This window comes from Chanos chanos, chromosome 4 (assembly GCF_902362185.1).
Source record: "Chanos chanos chromosome 4, fChaCha1.1, whole genome shotgun sequence".
NCBI lineage: Eukaryota > Metazoa > Chordata > Actinopteri > Gonorynchiformes > Chanidae > Chanos > Chanos chanos.
The window spans coordinates 15,962,517-15,985,064 of record NC_044498.1 but is presented as its reverse complement, the minus strand read 5'-3'; the positions used below and the strand labels follow the sequence as shown (position 1 = coordinate 15,985,064).

Sequence of the window (22,548 nt, the reverse complement as noted above, 5' to 3'; positions counted from 1 at the left end):
AACAATGGTAAATTTGAATATATCAAAAAAGGCAACTCAACTGAGCAGTATTGACTGAAGAAAAAAAAAATTCACACAGTGCAGCATTTTAGGGCCATCTACAATGGAACTGGCTGTTTAAACTATGGAATTGTTTAAATGTAATGTCAGTATTGATTTTAATCATCTATAGGAATTTGAAAATCTATAGCTTTAAGTTTGTCAGATTCAGTAAATAAATTGTAAATAATAAATCGGTAAATGATTCATATATTAAAGACAGTTTGTACATACAGTTGCATGATTTCCTTTATATATTCTTTTTGTGAATTTTTTTAAAAATTTGTTCAATAAAACTTGATAGCCTGCACTTCTAAGGTTTGTCTCCATTCTCTGTAGTTCATGAGTTCCTTGCTCTTGAGGGACCAGTGCTACTTGACATGCGAGTGAAGCACCTTATCAAAGAAAACCGTGCTGAGAAAGCTGTGCTACTGGCAAAAGTGTGCTCAGAATTTCCAGCATTTGAAGGAAAAGGGTGCTTTAAGCAGATGCACTTGCTCTGTTTGTGTACTGTTGGAGCACAGGAGCCATTAATGGAGGAGGTGAGTTTATACTGTATCACTGACTTCACTGTTAGTCTGGTCTCTGGAATCATAGACAGAGTAAATGTTTATTTGCTAACAGGATCCGTAAAGACACAGATTGTTGACTGAAGCAGTTGTTTGAATGAAAGATGTGATTCCTCTTTATGTTCTCTCAGTACACTTGTGCCAGTTTTAAGCTATCAGTAATATGTAGCGCATTAGAGAACTGCTGCTATGTCTGTGTACTCTCCTTAGATGTTCTCTTTAGCCAGGCTAAAAGCAGATTTTTCGTATGATCTAAACAGTGCATTACATTACTTTTAAAATAATGTCGCTTTGTTTGCAGTGGAATGCTTGAAGCATATGCTTTAGATGCTTTAAGATCTAGGTTTGATTTTCTCCATATTTTGATAAAGAAGGTTTACAGATAGCTAAAAATGTTGGTTCTTCATCCTAGCTATCAAAAGTGGACTGTCGAGATGGTCTGGAGATGATTTGTAATCTTGAGGCAGACGGAGATGAGAAAGGAGCCTTCACATTGTGCTCTGCCTTCCTGACCCGCCAGCTTCTGCAGGAAGATACTTACTGCGCCTGGTATGTAAAATAATGAAAATAGTCAACTTAGTAAAATGCTATGTTTACAGTGTTTGCTTTTGAGTTATTTAAATGTCAACAAATTGAACGAATCATCTCCTACTCCCATACAAATTGAAATATCAGAGATTCTTGCTGTTTGATTCTAAGGGAACTCACACTGTTTTGGAGCAAACTGCTGAGGCGGTTGGAACCCTCAGAGCAGAGGTACTTGGACAAGTGTAAGCAGATGTCCTGTTTGTCGAAAACAGCGTTCCACATCCTCTTTTTTATCAAGGTCATCCAGTCAGAGGTGAGTGTCTCCAGGATTGACTTAGTTTTCGTGTTTACTCATTTTTCTTCTTTCCCTCTTTACATTTTGACCACATTTTCCTTCAGATTTTCTGCTCCTTCAGATTTTTTAGTGTCCATAATTTTCTCTCTTTGAACAGATGGAGAACATTGGACTTCCAACATGCATTGAGATGTGTGTAAGAGCCCTTCAAATGGACTCTTGTGATGGAAACAAAAAGGCCACCATTTGTAAGACCATCTCCTGCCTGTTGCCCACAGACCTCGAGGTAAAACGAGCTTGCCAACTGACAGAATTCCTCCTTGAGCCAACAGTTGACTCATACTACGCAGTGGAGACTCTTTACAATGAGCCTGACGGAAAGCCAGAAGAGGAAAGCCTGCCCGTGCCCAACTCGCTACGCTGTGAACTACTGTTAGTCTTAAAAACCCAGTGGCCTTTTGACCCTGAATTCTGGGACTGGAAAACGTTAAAGCGTCATTGCTTGGCTTTGATGGGTGAGGAGGCATCTATTGTGTCCTCTATTGATGAGCTTAATGATGGTGAGAATCCAGAGGAGCCTGTTGAAGAGGATTCAGTCGCAGCTAATGATGAATTCAAGGACGTCTCTGAGTGCTTTTGGGACACAACAAATGAGCTCAATGAAATAGCAGATGAAAAGCAGAAAAAGAGACAAATAAAAAAATTAAGGGAGAAAGGGTTTGTTTCTGCTAGGTTCAGAAATTGGCAAGCATACATGCAATATTGTGTTTTGTGTGATAAGGAGTTTCTTGGTCACAGAATCGTTCGCCATGCACAGACTCACTTCAAAGATGGGCTTTATAGTTGCCCAATATGTGCTGAGACTTTTGACACGAAAGAAACTCTGGAACCACATGTTGCGTCCCATGTAAAGCTCTCATGCAAAGAGCGTCTAGCTGCAATGAAAACTAGTAGGAAACTGGCAAAGACTGCTTCTTCTTCAAAGACTGCTGCTTCTGTGGCCGCAGATTTAAAGTCCAAAACTGGTGTAAGTCAGGTTCGCAAACCCAAACTAAAGGACAGTTTTAATGGGGACACGCTTCAACTTTACAGTGGAGACACAGCTGTTGATTCTCAGACTGAATTTCCTAGGATCAAGAGAGAAAGCACTGAGGAGAATGTATGCCCTGTTCTAAAATGCAGAAAAGGTTTTAAATACTTCCGCAATCTTCTCGCTCACGTGAAGGACCATGGAGACAATGAAGAGGCAAAGCGCTTCCTTGAAATGCAGAGCAAAAAAGTGGTATGTCAGTATTGTCGTCGTCACTTTGTCAGTGTCAGTCACCTTAATGATCACCTCCAGGTACACTGTGGCACCAAGCCTTACATTTGCATACAGTTAAATTGCAAAGCCAGTTTCCTCTCTAATGCTGAACTACTTGTACACAAAAAAGAGCATCCTGTCTTTAAAGCCAAGTGCATGTTTCCTAACTGTGGTAAAATTTTTCATGAAGCCTACAAACTTTATGACCATGAAGCGCAACATTACAAAACATATACATGCAAAGTCCCCGGTTGTGGTAAAGTGTTTCATAGTCAAGGTCAGTTAGATTTGCATATGGAAGGACATGTCACAAAGGATGACGACAGCCAGACTACTGAGAACAAAAGTCTTCAACCTGTTGAAGAGACTGCATACTTGACCAATCATGAGATCCAGAGGGATGAAGAACAAAATTGTCTCATGGATGTCACCATGCTGAATTCACTGCCTGAAGTGGAAATGTCTGGGCATCCACTGGGCCCAGTAAAAGTGAAGCACTCAGTTGAGAGCATGCTTAATAATACTGTCCCAGACTGTACCACTCAAGAGTATCAGACAAATACAGTTAAATCTGAGCTTGAGCTCTCGGATCCAGAGCCACCCAATGTACAACACTCCACATGTACAGATAGGTCAGTGCTTCAACCTGCTGTGAGTCTTCATATGTCTCACCAAAGTCAACCCAGGACAGAGGAATCTTTGATAGAAGCTCTCTTGAGTAATCATGTTCCTCCAAGCTCAGTGACCTCAACATCCTCCTTCCGGAGTGTTATTGAAGATTTTTTGCCAACTCCATCTTCAGATGTTTTGCAAAGTCAAATTCAGACTACTGTTCCTCAAAGTCAGATGCAGCCAGTGTACAGTGATGGTAATCCTGAGTTTAGGCAGTGCATTCCCAATCCCGGAGGCCCAAAGTCAGCACCATCTCAAGGGTTATTCTTAAATACCATGCCCCCTACTGGACAGGCCTCCTATGATACAATGCCTCTTATGGTTGGTAATCTACCGGCTGCCTCTCAGAAAGCTCCCGTACAAGTAATGCCTCAGCCACCAAATGGGCACTGTGAAAATAGATTAATGCAGCCTTCATTGACAAACATCCCAACCCAATCAGAGGGAGCGAAAGAGAGGCATAAATGTGCATTTGAGACATGCACTCGAGACTACAGTTCATACAGAAGTGTTACCAAGCACATGAAAGCAGCCCACCCTGAGTTTTATGTGCAGTGGAAACTTGCAAAAAAGAACAACAAAGTACCCAAAGGCATAACGAAATGTATGTCTATATGTGGAAACCTCAATTCAGTTGCACCTTCACAAAACCAACTGGGTAAAACCAATCCCACTCCTGTTGTGCAGATCCAGAAGGCTATTGGCCCACCTCCACCCTACCCAACACCTTGCCAAAATTCAAACAATCCCCCTGTCTCCTCTCATTCAGCAGTACTCACAAATCAGACTTACTCCGGTCAAATGGAAGATATGTTGAATCCCATTTTATTCTCCCAGATGGGAAGCACTCCGGATCAGTCCATAGCAATGCAGTCACACACTGGACCTGACTCAACATGGGGTTCATCTCCAGGGAATCATAATTCAGTTCTTCATCAGCAGACTTGTCATGCTCAACCAATGACTCCAAACACAAACACACTTTCTGCTAAACCTTTTCACTCCTACACACATATATCCACTCCTGACCAGACAGCTGATGCTAAACTCAGAGAAATGGGCCAACTCACGTTGCCGCCCCAAGAGACTTTCACCACTCATCTCATGATGACCCAAGCAAGTGAGCCCCAGAGACATGGTTCTTCATCCACTGATGGATTACATCCATTATATGGTCCAGATTTTCTTGTTAATGGTACTCCAGGTGTCACACCCCAAGTAGATGTTAAGGAAGAAGCGTTAGATAATGTAAATCCATCTCAGCAGAGCATAGGATCTAATGTGAATGGGGTATCAGCCTTGCAAATAGGACCAACTGTGGATACTGTTCCTCATCCTGTGCTACCATGTTATTCAGACAGTCTAAGCAGCTCAGTCCTATCTGACTGCCCAAGAGCACCCATTTGCACTCTGCAAAATCAAAACAGTTCATTCCCTGATTTCACTCCCCCTGAAAGAGCTATAAAATCCGACAAAAAAGCAGAAGCAGCATTACCACTGCAAAGCAGCTCCACCCTTCAAGTGAAAGTCAGCAACAATTCTCAGAATGATGCAGGCAGCATGGGACATGATGGTGAAGTAAAAAGAACTAAGCGAAACAAAAGAACGAAGTGGCCAGCCATTGTGAAAGATGGAAAGTTTATTTGCTGTAGGTGTTTCAGAGAGTTTCAGAGCCCGAAATCTCTGGGAGGACATTTGTCTAAACGTTTGCACTGCAAGGCTTTTGATGAGGCAGACTTAACAGCTGACTTACCTGCATCGTTTCTTGACCTTCTGAATTCTCCACAGCTAATGAATACCTCCCAGCCCACAACACCATCTTCAAAGTCCAAATGTACTCTTGATCCACAGTTGTTTCCCAATGTTACCTTTCCACAAGCTAATGGCTCATCTTATGCCAATGATGGAGAGCAGAATAATAAGATTTTTAAACAAGTATTAGATAATCCAGCAATGCCAAATTTGTCTGAATCCACAGGAGTGCAACAACCACCATACCCAAATCCCTGTGGTTCTTATGCGCCTGACGGACGTTTGCTAGAGAATACAGTTATACAACACACTGGAAATATCTTAATGAAGTCTGAACAGCAACAAGATTACACCCCATCTTGTGACCCTCTGTTCAACGACAGCAATTTTACAGATCCTCTTCTTTTGCAATTACTTAATGAAAACCACTCTGCTGCCTCCCTAAATAATCTCCCCACAGATCATATCAATCAGATCCTCTGTGCTGAAACACTGGTTAAGATGAAAGAGGTTAAAGGAAAGGTAGGAAGCAACAGTCAGGGTGAGATGTCAAATGATGGGCTTCTAGCTGCAATGGCCACCCTTGCTCAAAATCTCATGGCTAACCCGTTACCACAGATCACCACACCTAACCCTCCTCAGCTTCCAACAAAGACCAGTAACTTGCAGGTTGATATACAGGAAGAAAAGGTTGAAAAGAATGTTAAAAAGAGATTACGAGAACAGATTTTGTCTGGAGACATTCACAGAAGAAATAATTTGCCTCAAACATCTGCTGCGGATAGTAATTCCAGTTTGAGAGCCTGCATTTTATCAAAACCCGTGACTGCTGTTTCACAGCCTTTTGGAGCTCAGACATTAAAGGAGATTAATACTGCCCCTCAGGATGAGCAGAGCCCACTACAAAATAATGCAGTTATTGCCTCCAATGCTGCCTCACAGGCCAACGACATACCTAAGGAGAATTCCTTACAAACAACATTCTCCTCTTCAAACAATGCATTAATTATAAATGATCAAATTGCTGTTCCATCTGTAAATGAAGAGGACAAGATTATGGAAATTCAGAAAGCATTTGAGAGGCTAGATTTGGACAGGGAAGTCACAGGTGATGTTAAAATCATGGATGTATGTTCCTCTGTTGAGCAGAGTAGTAATGTTATCCTGAAAGACAGAGAATCCATAAATTCAACGATTAATATGTCAGGCTTTATGAAACCATTTGCCTGTGACAGTGATGGCTGCAGTTACAGAGCCATGACAAAAGATGCACTCTTCAAACATCTCACCAAGATGCACGGTTACACACAAGACATGCTTTGTGAGATCAAGAAAAACCAAATGAAATTTGCCCCATTTCACTGTCAGTTATGCCACAAGACATTTACGCGTAACTCAAATCTCAGAGCTCACTATCAGACAGCTCACAGTTTGTCACAAGAAGAAATGCTGAAACTTAAGGTCATACGTCAGTACAATAGAAGACCTGGGGATGGAGATGTAGAAAGTCATTCCCTCAACCCAAGTATCTCTGATTCGGACAGTTTATTGAAGCATCCTGGGGAATGTGCACTCTCAGTTGTTATGCAACACCAGAAGGATATGACTTGTGCACCAAACTCAATATCTGTTGACGGAAAAGTAAAATCAACTGAGTACAACTCTCAGTCACTTGTTTCTCAGGCAGCCACATGCCAGCCTGTATCAGACTTACCTCAAGATAAAAGTGTCACAATGGGGCTCCCTGTTGCAGAGACAACAACGCATCCATCAGTTATAGTGACTGGGCACTGCTCTGAAAAGCCACCAAGAGTGGATCAACAATCAAATGGGAATTATGTGTCATTGCCCTCAGAGTCCATTGCACACATGCATGGAGGGCCAGCCGAATGGCCGTTGCACAGAGGAACAGAGCTAGAGACCCAGACTCCCACTGTGTCTGCACATACCCAGCCCCTCCTTGAAGTAAATCCCAGTTCAGAGAAAAAGCCCAGGTCTAGCAAACCGAGGGTGGCAAAACCAAAGGACAGGGCTAAAATGGACACTCCAAAAAAGATTAAGGAGAAGAAGCCTGAGGCCAGCGATGCTTTCAGTCCTTACAGGCCATATCGTTGTGTGCATCAAGGCTGTGTGGCCGCCTTTACCATTCAGCATAACTTAATCCTCCATTATAGAGCTGTGCATCAGTCTGCTTTGCCGAAATTTGAAGTCAACAATGAGGATGAGGAGAATCAGGAGGAGGATGAGGAGCATGAGAAGGAGGATGAAAAGGCAGAGAAGTCAGAGGGTGATATCATTGAAGTGACTGAATTTAGATGTCAAGTCAAAGACTGTTCGAGAATATTCCAAGAAGCAACACACTTATTACAACATTACCTCCAACTTCATAAATTCAGTCTGGACAGAGCGGGTGCTTTGATGTCAAGCATCAGCTTGGGAAGATTTCAGTGTGATCAGCCAGGATGCACTGTTTTCTTCACTGCTTTTTGGAAATATGTTGACCACATTGACTCTGATCACAAGGATACAAAGCTGTCTAAAGTTGAACCTGTAGATGGTATGTTTAGATGTGACGTTCAGGGTTGCAACTGTGCGTACACAACAAGATCAAACTTACTGCGACACACAATGAAAAAACACCATGATATTTACAAGCTCCAGTTGCTGAATCAGCGAAAAGGTGAGGAGAGAATGAAATATGGTCCCAAGAAATCAAGTAATGGGAAAGAAAATATAGAAAACAACAAGGAGGTTATTCAGAAGGGCAGTGAGAAAAAGAGAAAGGACTGGAGAAATAATCATTGGACGAAATACGGGAAGCCGTCATTGAAGTCAAAGGAAGAGGCCTCCAAAATGTGCACAAAGAAATTCCCATTGCAGTATCCATGTATGATAAAGGGCTGTGAATCTGTAATGAGCTCTGAACGTAACATAATGAAACATTACATTAGACATGGTCTATCTGAAAAATACTTGGAGGAGCAGAGAAGCCACTTCATATTTTGCAAGAAGATTCCCCGTTCCAGATTTAGACATTGTTCACAGAGGAGTGATGACACAGAAAAGTCAGGGGAGAGTTCTGTTGAGACATCAGATAATGAGGACACCATAGACACTGGTCAGAGTGAGTCAGATTATTCAAAACTAACGTCTGGAAAAGAGAGCACAGAGGATCCTGAGTTATCAGATGAAAAGCCATCTACTGATGACAATTCAGAAATATCTGATTCCTCAGCAGTGGTCAAGCGTAAGAGAGGGCGTCCACGGAGGGAGGACCGTAAAAGAACGAGATCGGTGCCGTGTAAGCGGGTGATGAGGCTTAGAACCACAAGGGGTTACTCTGCAAATTATGCGGACATCAACTCTGACTCCACCTCATCGAGCACTGCCGCAGGCCAAGAGGAGCTGAATGATCAAAATGTCACACTGAACTCATTTAAACCCTTGGGATTTGAAGTGTCTTTCCTGAAATTCTTGGAAGAATCAGATAAATCCTCCACTTCTCATAAAAGAAACACTAATAAGAATATGTTGGGCAGTTTCTCACTGACGCAAAACCCAACCATTCACCTCAAGACTGCCAAGGTTGTATGCAAAAGGTCAGAAGCAGATATGTGTTCCAGATTCATCCTAAACCATGTGGAGTTTAAAAATCCCCAGAAGTTGACTTCGCTGAGTAACATAACATTTGCAGTACATGAAACCTTTTCAGATGTTACTGATCTGCTGCTGAAGCAACTTCATGAAATGCAGCCTATGGTGATACTTCAGAAGTATTAGCCTCAGTGACTGGCTTAATATCTCTGCTGTTAATTTGTAGTACTCAGGATAAGAATAGTGAAAAAATCTGCTGCAGACTGGTGCCCACCCCTCCCAAGAACATGGTAGTAATAATTCCTGACAGTAGAAACAAATGGATGTTCTTTAACATTTGGAACAATGCACCCCCTTGTTTCCATGAAATATGTTATTCATCTCTTGGTGGGACAGTGTATATGAAATAATTTTGTTGTTGCAATATAAATAATAGATGATGAATACCTCTAAGCATGTTAGTCCATGAAGCTTCTCTCAGCACATTTTGTTGCCTTTACAAATGAAAATTTAAAGGAATAACCGGAGTGTTATGATGTATTTTTATTCTGACACTTTTCTTAATTACAAGATAGATCTGTTAACCAGTTAGTCTAGTTTAGTGTATAGATTGTAATTGTTTGTTCCTGTTTAATATGTTCTGTAAATTTAAAGTTGTCAGCGATATAGTATGTCTGTGTGTACATATTGGTTCTTTGAACTACTACTGCCACCAGCAGTCTGTATGTTAATAATGTCAAACTGATTTATTACAGCTTGCTTTTTGTACATGTGTTATTAGTCTTTATTTAACTGGGTAGTTGGCATAATGCTCTTTTTAAAGACCCTTTAATTTTTTAGCAGGAGCCTTTTATGGCCTTTCAGATGTTTTGGTTTTTTTTTAATGTCTCCCACAGATTTTTTTTCCCAGTTGTTGAATTGTGACCCTTTTAAAGTGAGCCCCATGTGGAACCCTTAAACATGCACATGATATCTAGACATAAGGCAAAAATGCTTCTTTTTATGTTAGATTTGGTACACCAGCATTTTTGTACTTCCAATAAGTTCTATTTATTTTGAATGTTTAACCAAGTCACACCACTTGTACAAATGCAAGACAAGACACTGGAACATCATTTATGAACAAAAACTGAAAAGTCCTGAAGATATAGTATCTTTTGTCAACACATTGTTACCCCTAGATGTTAAATGTTTGAGCTGTTTGTTGTTATAACTCCGTCAATGCTAAATATTTAAAACCCTTCATAAAATCCTGAGTTTTGTTATCTCTTTCAGTCTATGATGAATTGTTCCATGTAACCAGCCTCCTTTGGGGTCACATCTTGTTAAATCTAAATTACAGCAGTAAGTGCTTTAAATTCATATATCCGGTGAGACGTTCCTGACAGCAGGTTCGATCACTGTGCTACTTTAGTACAGGGCTTTCCTTTGCTGTTGATGAATGGGGTGCTACATCTTTGTCTTCTGATGCCGGTTTTTGTGCTGCTGATCTCAGGATTGTGGTGGAGGGTTGGTGGTAGGGACAATTGCCCTTTTCACTGACAGGGATGTAGCGCTTGCTGAAACATTTCCAGCACTGTTTGGATATAATGTACAGCATCTCTATGACATTCAAAACAATGCAAAGTATGGACGTACATCCCATGATGTACAGGAACACCTTCTTTTCAGTGGCTTTAGAGATATAGCAGTCCACTGTGTTTGGGCAGGGCTCTGCATCACAGCGAAGAACTCTTGGAACACTGAAACCATTGTATAGGAAATAGAAGGCCAGAAGGGATCCCACCTCAAAGGCTGTTTTAAATACCAAACTCACAAGGTAGGTGCAGAGCAAACCACCGTCGATCCTGCCCTTGTCCTCGTAGAGCTTCCTGCCATACTTCTGCTCTCTGTGTTCACGGTAGGCTACATGCAGAGCCACCAGCAGAGAGGGTGTGGACACCATAATGAGCTGAAGGGCCCACAGGCGTACCTGAGAGATGGGAAAGAACTGGTCGAAACACACGTTTTCACAGCCAGGCTGTTGAGTATTACACACAAAATCTTTGTGTTCATCCTTCCAGACTTGCTCAGCGGCCGCCACGAATACCAGGATGCGGAAGATAAAGAGTATCGATAACCAGACGCGTCCAATGACGGTGGAATACTTGTTTACTCCACTCAAGACGTTTTCCAAAAATCCCCAGTTCATGTTTTCTCTGGTTTCATCAGTCTGTGGTATGAGTAAATGAAGAGTTCATGTATTTTAATTCACAACCAACTTTTTCACAAATACATAAAATGCTTATGCAATTTCAGATTCTGCCCTCTGTGGTTAAATTTGCTCAGTTTTAAACACATTTACCTCCTTGAAGCTGAAAGGGCAGAACGACCAGGAGACTCATAAAATATTCAATGCTGAGAGTTTTATCTCTGGATGTTAGACACATTTGGAGTGGAAAACAGCCCTTTGTCTACTCTAAGTTATTACAATCTGTTGCATGTTCAATAGTTTATAATCTGTTTCTTTTGTTCTGATGTATTAGTTTACTTTTACTTGACCATATGCATTTAAATAATTGATTGTGAACCACTTGTAATACTTCAGATAAGAATTATAGGTATATTTTAATGCAAAGCTGTTTCCCTGCCAAAGTCTTTTTTAAATCAAGTTTAATTGTTTTAAATACAAAATGCGCCGCAATAATGTAAGTTAAACGACAATATAGTAACCTGCGTAATAGGTAGTATGAATATCTAGATATTTTCTATCTGTAAAAAGTGTATTTGTTTACCGTTTACATCCGAGGAAATGTAAATTCCCAGGTGAGCTCCTTGAATGTAAAAGTCAACAGAATTGCTTGTCTTCAGAGCGGCTTCATCGTATGTTGTATTTGTCGGATACACCTGGCGGAGAAGCCACACCTGTTCCGTTACCATGGATGTTAACTTACGTCCAAAACCAAACGGCTTTAGCTTCCTATTATTTGAAAGAGGACGGGGAGAGGATTGGCCATACAGATGTACAAAATACATCATCACCGAGTTTCATGCATATACGTGTGTGTGTGTGTGTGTGTGTAGTTCATGAAATAGCACCTGCTCGTGTTGTCACTTGACTGCTTGATCAGCTGTTTTCGGTAAGCAGCTCCCACTGAGTGATGAATATTACGGAAAATGCATCATGTATTATGGTCTCGTATGGACTGTATAAACAGAATACAAGACAAGATGATAAGTGTAAACAGTGGAGAAGCTACTGTATACCCTGAAACACATCGTATCAACTGAAGTCAAGTTGATAGGCTTTGTACATTATTCATAAAAGTGACGCTTTGTACATTATTCATGAAAAGTGGCTAGGTGCTTTCACCAGTGCATAAATTAAAAATACGTTCTTGACGCCCCGTCCATCTAATCACCAATTTAGAGAAAAGGATAAGGCTACATATTTTATAATAATGAGTTACTTAAGAAGATAAAAAGCCAGGCGAACAAAACGAATTCTATGATTTTATCAGATTTGACGACATGACGTGGATCTACAAAATATCTGTGGTTACGGTATGAGAGTGTTCCTATTAACTACACATGGGGGCGCAATCCTGAAGCTTACATATTCCAAGCGCGAGATGGCACTATAGTGTTTGCTGTGTTAACCAAGCAATAGGAAGTCTTTCTTCATCGTCGTTGACCCCTCTGTTTCTTTGGACAGTTGAAGAGCCTTCCGCTGAAAAGTACTTGGGTTTGCTTTGTATTACTTACTTGCGTGTGCACATCTTAGTAATCAGACTTTGTCTGCGTGAAGTAACCAACTGTCCGCACCAAGATCTTTCAAATCAACATGTCACCGTCAGAAACTGGTGGCAAAGGGACGCCTATTGAACAAAACTTTAAGACTCCGGGGTTGAGAGGGGCCAAAACAACAACACTGTTCCGTGCTGTCAACCCTGAACTCTTCATTAAGCCTGTAAATCCCACATAAAATGTTTTGTATTTGCAATGATAAGTCCGTGAAAAAATCACTCATAGGTAACAGTGTCAGTGTATCATAGAATGTGTGTTAAACTGCGCTGTTGACTTCACGTACATGGCTGTTTCTTATTAATCAATAATGATACTGAGTTCCTTTACAGAATAAACCGGTCATGGCTTTTGGACTTGTGACAATTTCCCTGTGTGTTGGATACCTTGGCTATCTTCATGCGACCAAGGAGAACAATCAAGAGTTTTATGAAGCCATTGACAGCGAAGGCGAGAGGTACATGAGGAGAAAAACTTCAAAATGGGACTAACAGCACTGACTTCCAGCTTTCAGCTATATATATATATATATATATAATTATAATTATTTATTTAGAAAAATTACAAGCAACTAGAATTACCATACTTGGCGACTGGAGCTCGGAAGTGAAATGAGTGCGTGAAGTACAGTCAGGGAATCAGGGAAGTGTCAGAGCATCATCTGTACTGTGTCTGTAAAAAATGTTTGGTAGTTTCTTTTCCGGCTCTGCATGACCTCTCGCCATGGTTTTGTGCTTTCGAATTCGGCTCTTGCCACGCTTGAAAGATTTTAAAGGGAATGGCCAAAATTGAACCGCTGTTAACATGCAATCTAAGAGTGACATAAAAACGATTGATGACTGCTATGTTAACTTTGTCGCACACGTTAATTTCATTGCAGTCATTGTTTGAAAGGGTATCGACCACACAAATGCTATTTTAGATACCGTTTTGTCTGTAAGCGAATCTCGTTTCTTTCCAGTAAAAGGCAATTCTCTACACCATGTGCACATTTTCCCATGCTGACAGTATGGCTGCTCTGTTTGAAGTACTGTATTCTGTGTGTCCTGTGTCTGAAAGATATTTGCTGATACTGTCTTCTTGCTCTGAGGTTGGTTTCCTAAAATAAACAAGAGGCCTTGTTTCCTTTTTCCATTTTTTGGAATGCATGGGGAAAGAATTTTAATTTGCCACATTCTTAGAGGTGCTAGAACAATATTATTGCTTCACTCAATTCAACATGGATTTAGCCTACGTATTTATCCATTTATTTATTTTAAAAGTGCTTTTCATCTATGTTCAGGAATGGTTAACACGTGAGGGCAAGGAGGCCACAAGGAGCTTATAACTGCTCTGTGGAAGAACCTCTATTGAAAACGTGATCATGCTGGAAAAGTTAAACACCCACTCAGACATTTTAGTTGTGTGCACGTCCATTTCCCAATTTACTGCTTATTTGTTTGGATCAGCACAGGTCTACCTTATGCATTACTGGTCTGACATGCCCTTCAGCTTTTTTCTGTAACATTGTCACAGACAATGGAGAAAATGAACAGTGCTGCCACATGAAGGCTTTGAAAAGAAGCAGGAATCACACATAAAGGTTGCAAGTAAAAATACCTGGCCAAGAATGTCATGCATTTTTTCTATTCATTTTTCCCCTTTTTGTTTCTTGTTTTTAATGTCTCGGTGTCTGGTCACCTGTGGGTTTTTTTTTCCTGAAGTGCAGTTTCATAGTCTCAATAGGCTATAAAATAGGAGAAAAGACGCTTACTACAAACAACTGTCTCATTATATTACTGTCTCCATCAGCTGTTAATCTGCTAGAAATTTCAGTGAAGATAATTCAGTCATGCTCCATGTGTTGTTAAGACTCCCACAGAAAAACAGAATGTCACAGCCTCTTACTTACAGACCTTAACATATTAGACCATGCTGTATATAGAGGAAGACAGAGCTGCATAAAACACACAGATGGTTTTCTCTCCTTAAATTTAACACTCACTTCATATTTTTGAAAGAGGATTTTCTCATGTAGCCTGATCGTTGCGTGTAATTGTAAGAATGAGACCTTTGTGAAGACCATTGTGAATGAGGAGTAGCTTTCTAGTCAACAATTCATGTACTGAAAACCATATCAGGCAAACTTCCTTTTACCATAGAGGTGACCCAGCCATAGTTCAGCTTGTGTGGTGTGACTCATTGTCTAAGGCAACATTATCTTTGTTCTTGCAACTGTGGGAACTGGAAACTTCTGAAAAAGCTGATTTTCCCGTTCGTCCTAAATTCTTATAACATGAGACAGTGGTGGTGAAGTGAATCTTTTTACTTAAATTCAATCCAAATACACACGTACACTCACTGAAAAATAAAACTTACGGTTTGATTATAAAAATTGTAGTTCCTTTAGAAAATATTTGACTGAACTCAACCTTTGTGTAATTTGATCGTACATTTTGTTTATGGGGCAACCTTTAATGTGAATTTTATTTTATTTTATTTTATTTTATTTAGACTTTTCGGTAGATAAATTATTTAAAAATATAACAACATTCTTTGCTTCGCACAACAGTAAAACTGACTTAGGACACCAGTCAGAATGAAACTGAACGAAGATGTTTATTGGACTTGCGATGAACAATTAATTAATTTCTAAGTTTTAAGTGTGACCATACATTTACCAGTATGTCATTTATTGCGTTGTTTTCCCCGCCCCTTCGTTTCTGAAGTTATAAATTGGTCCCGTCTCGCTCGGAGAATGGGACCACTCGGCTGTGTGATTCTCATCGGAATGGGCGCAACATGGCGGAAACTGGACTGCTAAGCATCTGGCGTGTTATCCCAAATTCTCTGTAAAACTGACTTTCTGAAGAGAAACTGATGTTGATGAACGACATGCCGGAATAGTTTTCATCGCTACGTTTCATATCCAATGATACAGCGATTATGATCGCTGTCCAACATTTTCGCCACAGATGAAAAACAGCAAAGACGCCTTCGAAATGAGTGACTCTCCAACAGGTAATGAACTGAAACAAGTGCAACGACATCGTTTTACATCACTACGAGAGTTTGCTTAAAACTTGTGTTTTATATAGGCACCTGTGTTTTTGATATAAAGTGTACTATGTCAGGCCCGACAAGTTCAGTTTTGTTTTAAAAGAACTATTCTTGTGCGCTTCAGTATTTGGTCAGACTGTTATTTTGGAGCATTCCAAGGTCTTGGCATACTACGTTACGGGCTAAGCTGTAGTGGGTTGTGGTTCGTTTAAATTCTGTAGACAGTCGAGAAGAGGAACGAGAGTAAAAGATCACACAGGAATGTTTTCCATTTTGCTAAGTTTAAAAAAAAAATGTTATTTCAGAGATCAAGTGGTCCTCCCCCTCGTCTGCGTTGCCTGCGGATCATGTGCTGAGTTCGGGAGCCGTAATATTCCCTGGTAAAATTGATTTCGGTGCAGTTTCCCGTATCATTTCCCCTGTATTAAGTTTTACTGTTCGTTTTCTAACTAGTCAAGAATTTCGAATTTGTTTTTGGATATATCAACAGGTGCCTTTGACCAGCAGGGATGCCCCCTGATTGTTTTCCCTGTAGAAGCTCAAAACAAGCTAACTACTGAGCTTACGAAGGAGGAAGTTTCAGACTTTATACACTACTTTCTGCGCTTGCATAAGTATGCATTACTGTCGTCCCCCCCCCCCCCCCCCCCCCCCCCAATTTTGTTGGTAAATAGTTGAGCATCAGAACATAGCGTTGCTATTGTCACTGTAACTTCACTGCTCTGCTTATGTTTGCAGTAAAAAGGAGGAGAGGCTTGTCTCAATAGTAGTCGATCTGAGGAAAACATCTCTCGCCATTGTAAGATTTATTGCTGAAACAGTCCTGCTGCTTGAGGTAATCAGTCTGTTCAATAAACACATATACTGAAAACTCATCCATTTGATGACACGAATGTTATACTGTGATATGACTTCGATATTTTTTTTCCAAATATGACATCTAATCAGTTATCTCCAAAACGATGCAATGACCATTCCAGGAACTTGAAATATATAAATAAATAAAATGGTAGGGTATGTTGGGTCTCAAAGTATTAAAGTACAGAAACTTAAATATTTGCTGTTCTGAAAACAAGAGGTCAATGAAGTACTTAACTGAAGCCTCAGTAGATCAGAACTGATGTATTAGATTTATTCAGTGCCTTCAGTGTAACCAAACAGCTCTGTACACTTGATAAACTTGTTGAATGTTTCTAACCACCCATAATAGCATTATGTAACATGATCTTGATCAATTACAAAAAGTGGTCCTTGTTTTATGTTGATCAAGGTACAATGTAAAGTGCGTCACTTCCTAACTGATTTGCGAAATGTGTTGTGGAATTCTACCCTGAAGGAAAATGGCAAAGTTGTTAGGGAAAGCAGAAGGGAGGTCACATGCATGCTGTTGATCATATGCCTGCAGTTATCTAATAATAGTGAAGTGTTGTTTGGGTGTATTATCTACACTAAACTGGTTAAGATGTTTACATCATGCACCATACAGAGTATTTTACAAAAGTGCTAGTGTGTTTCAGTCTTAACTCTGTATAGAGATTGGCCAGGTGAATGCAAGCGTGAGCTTTTAATAAAACAAATATGCTCTGTGTTGAAGTAAAAGTGGAAATTTGTGTTGACAGCTTCTTTTGTTTTATGTCACTGCCTTTATACGAACATTGCACAGCTCCACAAAAGAACCGTTCATTCCTTGTACGTGGTTCAGCCTAAAAAGAAAGATGTTCTCAAGTTGCTTTCGAAATTGCTTGCACCAGGCCATTCGAAACATTCCCATGCTGCTCCATTCAAGGTAAGTTTAAATGGATGTGAGATGTAATGTTTAGAGGTTAAAGGTGCTGATTTAGTTTTCATATTTTAAGTGTTTAATTGTGTTATAGGCCTATATATCTTTTTTTTTTAACACTTTCTGAACGTATATGCCAACAGCGCATTTTCCTCAAAGAGGTGTTCGAACTGTCAAACTACATTGATCGGAGCCAATTAACTGCAAGTCTTGGAGGCTACCTTATTTACTGTCATAAGAGCTGGGTGTCATTTATTAAGGTAATTATGAAAGAATGATGTCAAATTTACTGTTAATTGTTCAAGACTTCCCTCTTTTCTGAACTGTCCCATGCCTCGCTGAAATGATGTTGATTATACAGGGATAACATTAACTGAAGACCATGTGACTCATGGGTGTTTTCCTCCACTCCTTTCCTTTGCTCTTTCCCCTGCTCAACCCACACACACTGCCATTTACAAAGCACAAAGCTTATAACAGTTCAAAGTGAGGACATGTAAAGTCGTCTTATGGGTGTGTGTGTGTCAGTCAAAGAGGGGGAGAGAGAGATTCCTCTTTCCAGTGCTGCCGCTGTTCACTTGGATCAAGCAGATTTTCCTTAGGGTCTTATGATTGGTCATAATTCCGCTAATAGGCTCAGAGCACAGGAGAATCATCCCCTTTAATTTATTTAGGCCTACTCCCCCTGAGTGTGAGGGTTTCTCTGCCTTTTAAGTCTAGTTTTCCTACAAATACTGATGTTGTTGAAAAAATGTTGTATTTGACTCCTGTGGTTGGATGGTTAAGCATGCACAGAATTGAATTTATTAGAGGGATGAGTGTGCAGTGATTCACGTGCGTCATTTCATTTGTGAGTCCAATAATGGGTCCCAGTGATGTCGTCCTCAGCTATTGTTCGTTACCTTGGAGAAGCTTGCACCCTTTCAGAGCCCCATCAACTGACCTCATTAGCAATTAAAAAGACCGTTCCTATTTGCTGTTTGATCATATTCAGTCTCGTTTGGTCAGGCACTTTCAAAAGTGCTATCAGTATATCTGAAGCTCATGAGTTATGAGGAAGCAGCCCTATTTTAAGATTTTGTTTGGTGATGGTGTGTTAATGGTGAGAACTGTCCTTTTCATGTGGAATGTTGTATACTTGTTGTTCGTTCGCTAAGAACTATATTTTAAAGTTTCGTTTGGATAAAATGTGGTTGTTTGCAGCAGTCAGAATCTTGCTCATTGCTTTCTTTATATATCCTCTTGCCCGTCTTTCTGTTTTTATGCAGGAGATTGATGCTTTTGTGCAGGAGTTTCTGTCTGTAGTGCACAGACTACCCTCCTGTATTGCAACCCTGCAGACCATCTCCAGACAGCCAGTGCCCACTGGCTTTGAGGAACTGAGAGAATTCTGTTTAGTCAAAGAAGCTAGATTTCAGCAGCTCAGAAGGTAATTTAGTCTGTTGGGCAGATTGGGTTTTCATATTTCATCAGTAATTTAAATCTGCATGTGAAATTTGCACGACCAGGTTTGTGCACATATTGGTACATATTTGGCAGTCAGTGAAAATGTTACTTTTAAGATATGAATTAGCACATCTCCGTGTCCTTAACCCTAGTGTCAAGTTGGGTTGTCACAGTTAAGGAACTGAGTCTGTATTTTTCTGAATGAATACTGTCCATTGTTTAGGGAGCTTGGTCTGGATGAGTTGTTGAGACATTGTGAACATGTGTTGGAAAAACTGCGTTATCCCGAGACTGACCCCTGCTATCAAGCCATGGCTGGAACAGCCCTCTTTACGCACACTGTCTTTGATATGCTGCAGAACTATAACAGGTATTGTGCTACATGGGAGGTTGAAGAATATAATGTATATTGTGATAATGTGTTTGTTTGACATGCTGGAAGTAGCAGAAAACTGAAAATTGATATAATACAAGTATAGAGTATTGACTTTAGATGTCTAACAGAGAAGTTGAGCTCTCTCTATTACCATTGATAGAATAACCGCAGCTGTTGAGAAAGTGGAGTTGCTGTGGCAACAGGCCTTTTCTAAGGCCCACGTCCAGCTGCAAGTCCTCAGTCTTCAGAGAGATGCACAACAGGTAGGATAATGGACTGCAGAGAAACAACTGCTCCTGTATCTTTTTTTTTTTGGCTCTGCTTAAATGTACTCATAGTTTATTTTTTCATCCTGTTAATACCTGAGATTATGCCCTGTCACAAATATCGGTTCATAATAAGATTACCATTAAATAAGTGAATTTTACACAGCCCATACCCTGAATGGACAATTTGAGATGGAAAGAAATCTCTCATGTCTTGCAGATAACAGAACAAATGAATGATCTACAAAAGAAGAAGCTGGAGCCATATAGAATTGAAATTTCCAGGGATGCCATGAGAGCAGAAACACTCAAGATGGAATTTGAGGCATCTGTGTATACTCATGCCATGGTAATTTTAGTGTAATACATTTGAGGACAGTTCATTCAATGAATATTATGAACTTTACAGCAGATTTTTTTTTTTAATATCTTAAGGCACTAATCCGCCGTGCTGATGATGTGATCCACACTCTGCTGGAGACTTGGGCTTCAGTAGAAACCCAGCCAAGGGAGCAGTGGGTGGAGGAACTGGATCGGGTGAAGGAGAGCTTTCGATCCGCTGTAGAGCTTCCTCATCAGACCCTCAGAACAATGTGTGACTTTCACTTCTACTACAACAAGGTATTTGCTCCCTCAGGTTGTCATAAATCATACCAGCTGCTTGTGTTTGTATGTAATTCTGCCACAGTAATGCAAATGATCTCTGCTCAAAATGTTGGCTGTTGGACACGAAGGATGTGACGTTTGTTGCTGGTCTGCGTTGCTTCAACAGGTCAAGAACTGGTACAACTCTGTCATTTGTGAGGATTTCTTTCAAGATCTCCTATGGAATGGAAGCTGTGAGGGCCTTGGTAAACTGTCTTATCGCTCAGATATGGGTAGTGGACTTCCAGCATGGAGGCATTCGGTACATGACTTCCTCAGGAAGAACCCTTGTCCTGAGGTAGAGGAGCTGGTTCAGTTAGCACACCTCTCCAATGTTATTGCTGACTCTGAGCTTCAGCACAATGGCAAAAGGCTCTCTCATCGGTGAGTTTTTGAAACCTTGAACAATCAAGGGAAGCTAGTGCTATCAATTTGAATTAAGAAATATGAGAAATATAACTTCCCTAATATTCTGTTGTCTTTGGAATAAGATTTGACCAACTAATGCAGACATATTTGCAAGTTATATTTTTTCTTGTGAAGGTTCCATAGATGCAGTTATAACTTTGTACTTTTTAGTAACCGCTTGGCCTTGTCTTAAACAGATGCATGACCTTACGGAAAATACTGACTTCTCCTGGATCTGTACCTCTGCATGATCTTCAGCTTGCCCTTCAGTGGCAGTATGAGTATCTGCGGGGTAACCAGAGGAACAGCCCATGCTCTGACCATGCCATGCCACAGGTGCTTGAGGCAGCTCAGAGTACTGTGAATGATGTGTGCGGTCTACCGAGAGATTCGGGATTCGTGTCTGATTCACATAAAGAATCCCCAACTGTTCATGGTACCACATCCAAAGAGCCAACGCGTCAATCTCCTATTGGTGTGCTTCCAACATGTGCGATATCAGGGTCCGTATCAGTACCGGGCAAACCCCCTTCTCTCAGTTCTTTCGACTCTGGCTTTGATGGAGCAGGGAGCAGCCATCTGGAGATAGGAAGTGGGAGAGAGAAACAGGAGGGGTTATCTAGGCTGTTAGGCAGCAGAGAGTCTGTCAGACCAAAACCTTTGCAGCCCCAGATCAATGAGGAGAACATCTCCAGTGTGTCTGACACTGAGGACCATGGGGAGAAGATTGAGTTTGGCACCATTGACCAGGCCTCTAGAGCAAGCATTCAGATAATACCAAAAATCACATTGGATTCATTTAACTTTGAGATCAAGGTGAAACGCTCTGCTACATTGCCCAAAAACCCATGGCTTAGTCTTCCTGTAGAAGATCTTGAAAGTTCTTACACTGTCACCATCACACCAAGCCCACAGTCACAACGTAGAGACCTTCAGAGCCCTAATCCATCTGAACTCTCACAGCAAACCGACTTTTCCAACAGGTCACATGACCAACCCACACAAACAGAAGAGGAGGTGTCCCCTCAGACCTCAGAGACAAAGTCTAATTTTTTGCAGATTGAGGACAACTTTGAAGAGTCTGAATTGAGTCCCATTCGAAATGTTCTCTCTAGCACTATCACAGATACTGGGGAAAGACCAAACGGTACTTATGATGGTGCACCAACACTTCTCTGGGACAGCTATGATCTCCACGATGTTAGACAGGAGTCCTGTGAAAGGTAACATTAAAAAAAGAATTCTTTAACAAAATGTTATATATTTGTTATGTGATAATGGCTGTTTAACATAATCTAATCACTTTGCTCCGTAACACCCGGAACAAGTTACTCATCTGGAAAATGTTGTGCAGATTTGTCATCTACATTTTGTTCATGCTAGAAAACTGACTTGATTAACCAATGTGTACCATCAAGGTAAATTAATGTTCTCTATTACGCCATGGAGACAGTTGTAAATTTAGTTTGATGTACTAATCAAACTTATGGCTTCTGTTCATTTAATAATGAGATCTTGCTGGTTCTTTTTTATCTATCTGTAATGAAAAGCGGTTTCTGTGATGGAAGGTGGACTTTTTTTTTTTGTCATGCAGGTTGTTGAGTTCCTTGTCTGAGATGTCCTTGAGTGACTGGGATTTAAAGGAGCAGGAAGGTCTTAGGGAGGTGGAGCAAATTCTTGATCGTGCAGCTGGAATTTTACAGGTTAGATGTTTGTCTTATTTACCGATCAACCCCTACAGCCCTATTTGCGAGGAAATTCACATTTTCAGTTTTGCTTCATTTCAGTGAAACATTCTTAAAGTAACTGACAGGACCAGTTTGGCCTGAGAAACAGGTGACCTCTGACCAACATTTTGGTCTGAGCATTTTCTCTGCTTTTGGCTGAAGAGGGCCTCACCGTAGCCTAGTTGTTACACTTGATTGTAATTATCTTTACAGTAGATCTAGTGTGTTATTGAGAAATCTACAATGTCTTACTCTGTATTCTTTCTCTTATTGATCTGTATGCTTATTCGTTGGCAGGAAGAGGAGAATGTGCTGGCACAGGAGGA

General features: G+C 40.6%; 3 protein-coding genes across 3 annotated transcripts in view; 2 read left to right on the top strand and 1 right to left on the bottom strand.

Annotated features, from left to right (window-relative positions):
• znf292b (zinc finger protein 292b) overlaps nucleotides 1-5,250 on the top strand; it is a 12,818-nt gene extending 7,568 nt beyond the window's left edge. The window contains exons 5-9 of the mRNA XM_030772123.1: nucleotides 379-581; nucleotides 1,021-1,157; nucleotides 1,308-1,449; nucleotides 1,589-4,526; nucleotides 5,195-5,250. Coding sequence (XP_030627983.1) covers nucleotides 379-581; nucleotides 1,021-1,157; nucleotides 1,308-1,449; nucleotides 1,589-4,526; nucleotides 5,195-5,250 — 3,476 coding nt within the window. The remainder of the gene's footprint in view (nucleotides 1-378; nucleotides 582-1,020; nucleotides 1,158-1,307; nucleotides 1,450-1,588; nucleotides 4,527-5,194) is intronic.
• Nucleotides 5,251-5,453: 203 nt separating this feature from the next.
• Nucleotides 5,454-10,943, bottom strand: gjb7 (gap junction protein beta 7). The gene is made up of 2 exons (XM_030770638.1): nucleotides 10,330-10,943; nucleotides 5,454-5,555 (listed from the first exon to the last, which is right to left on the bottom strand). Exons 1-2 carry the CDS (start codon nucleotides 10,941-10,943, stop codon nucleotides 5,480-5,482), a joined length of 690 nt encoding a protein of 229 aa, XP_030626498.1. The 3' UTR covers nucleotides 5,454-5,479.
• Nucleotides 10,944-12,467: 1,524 nt separating this feature from the next.
• Nucleotides 12,468-13,034, top strand: smim8 (small integral membrane protein 8). The gene is made up of 2 exons (XM_030772616.1): nucleotides 12,468-12,701; nucleotides 12,868-13,034. Exons 1-2 carry the CDS (start codon nucleotides 12,576-12,578, stop codon nucleotides 13,024-13,026), a joined length of 285 nt encoding a protein of 94 aa, XP_030628476.1. The 5' UTR covers nucleotides 12,468-12,575; the 3' UTR covers nucleotides 13,027-13,034.
• Nucleotides 13,035-22,548: the final 9,514 nt, after the last annotated feature.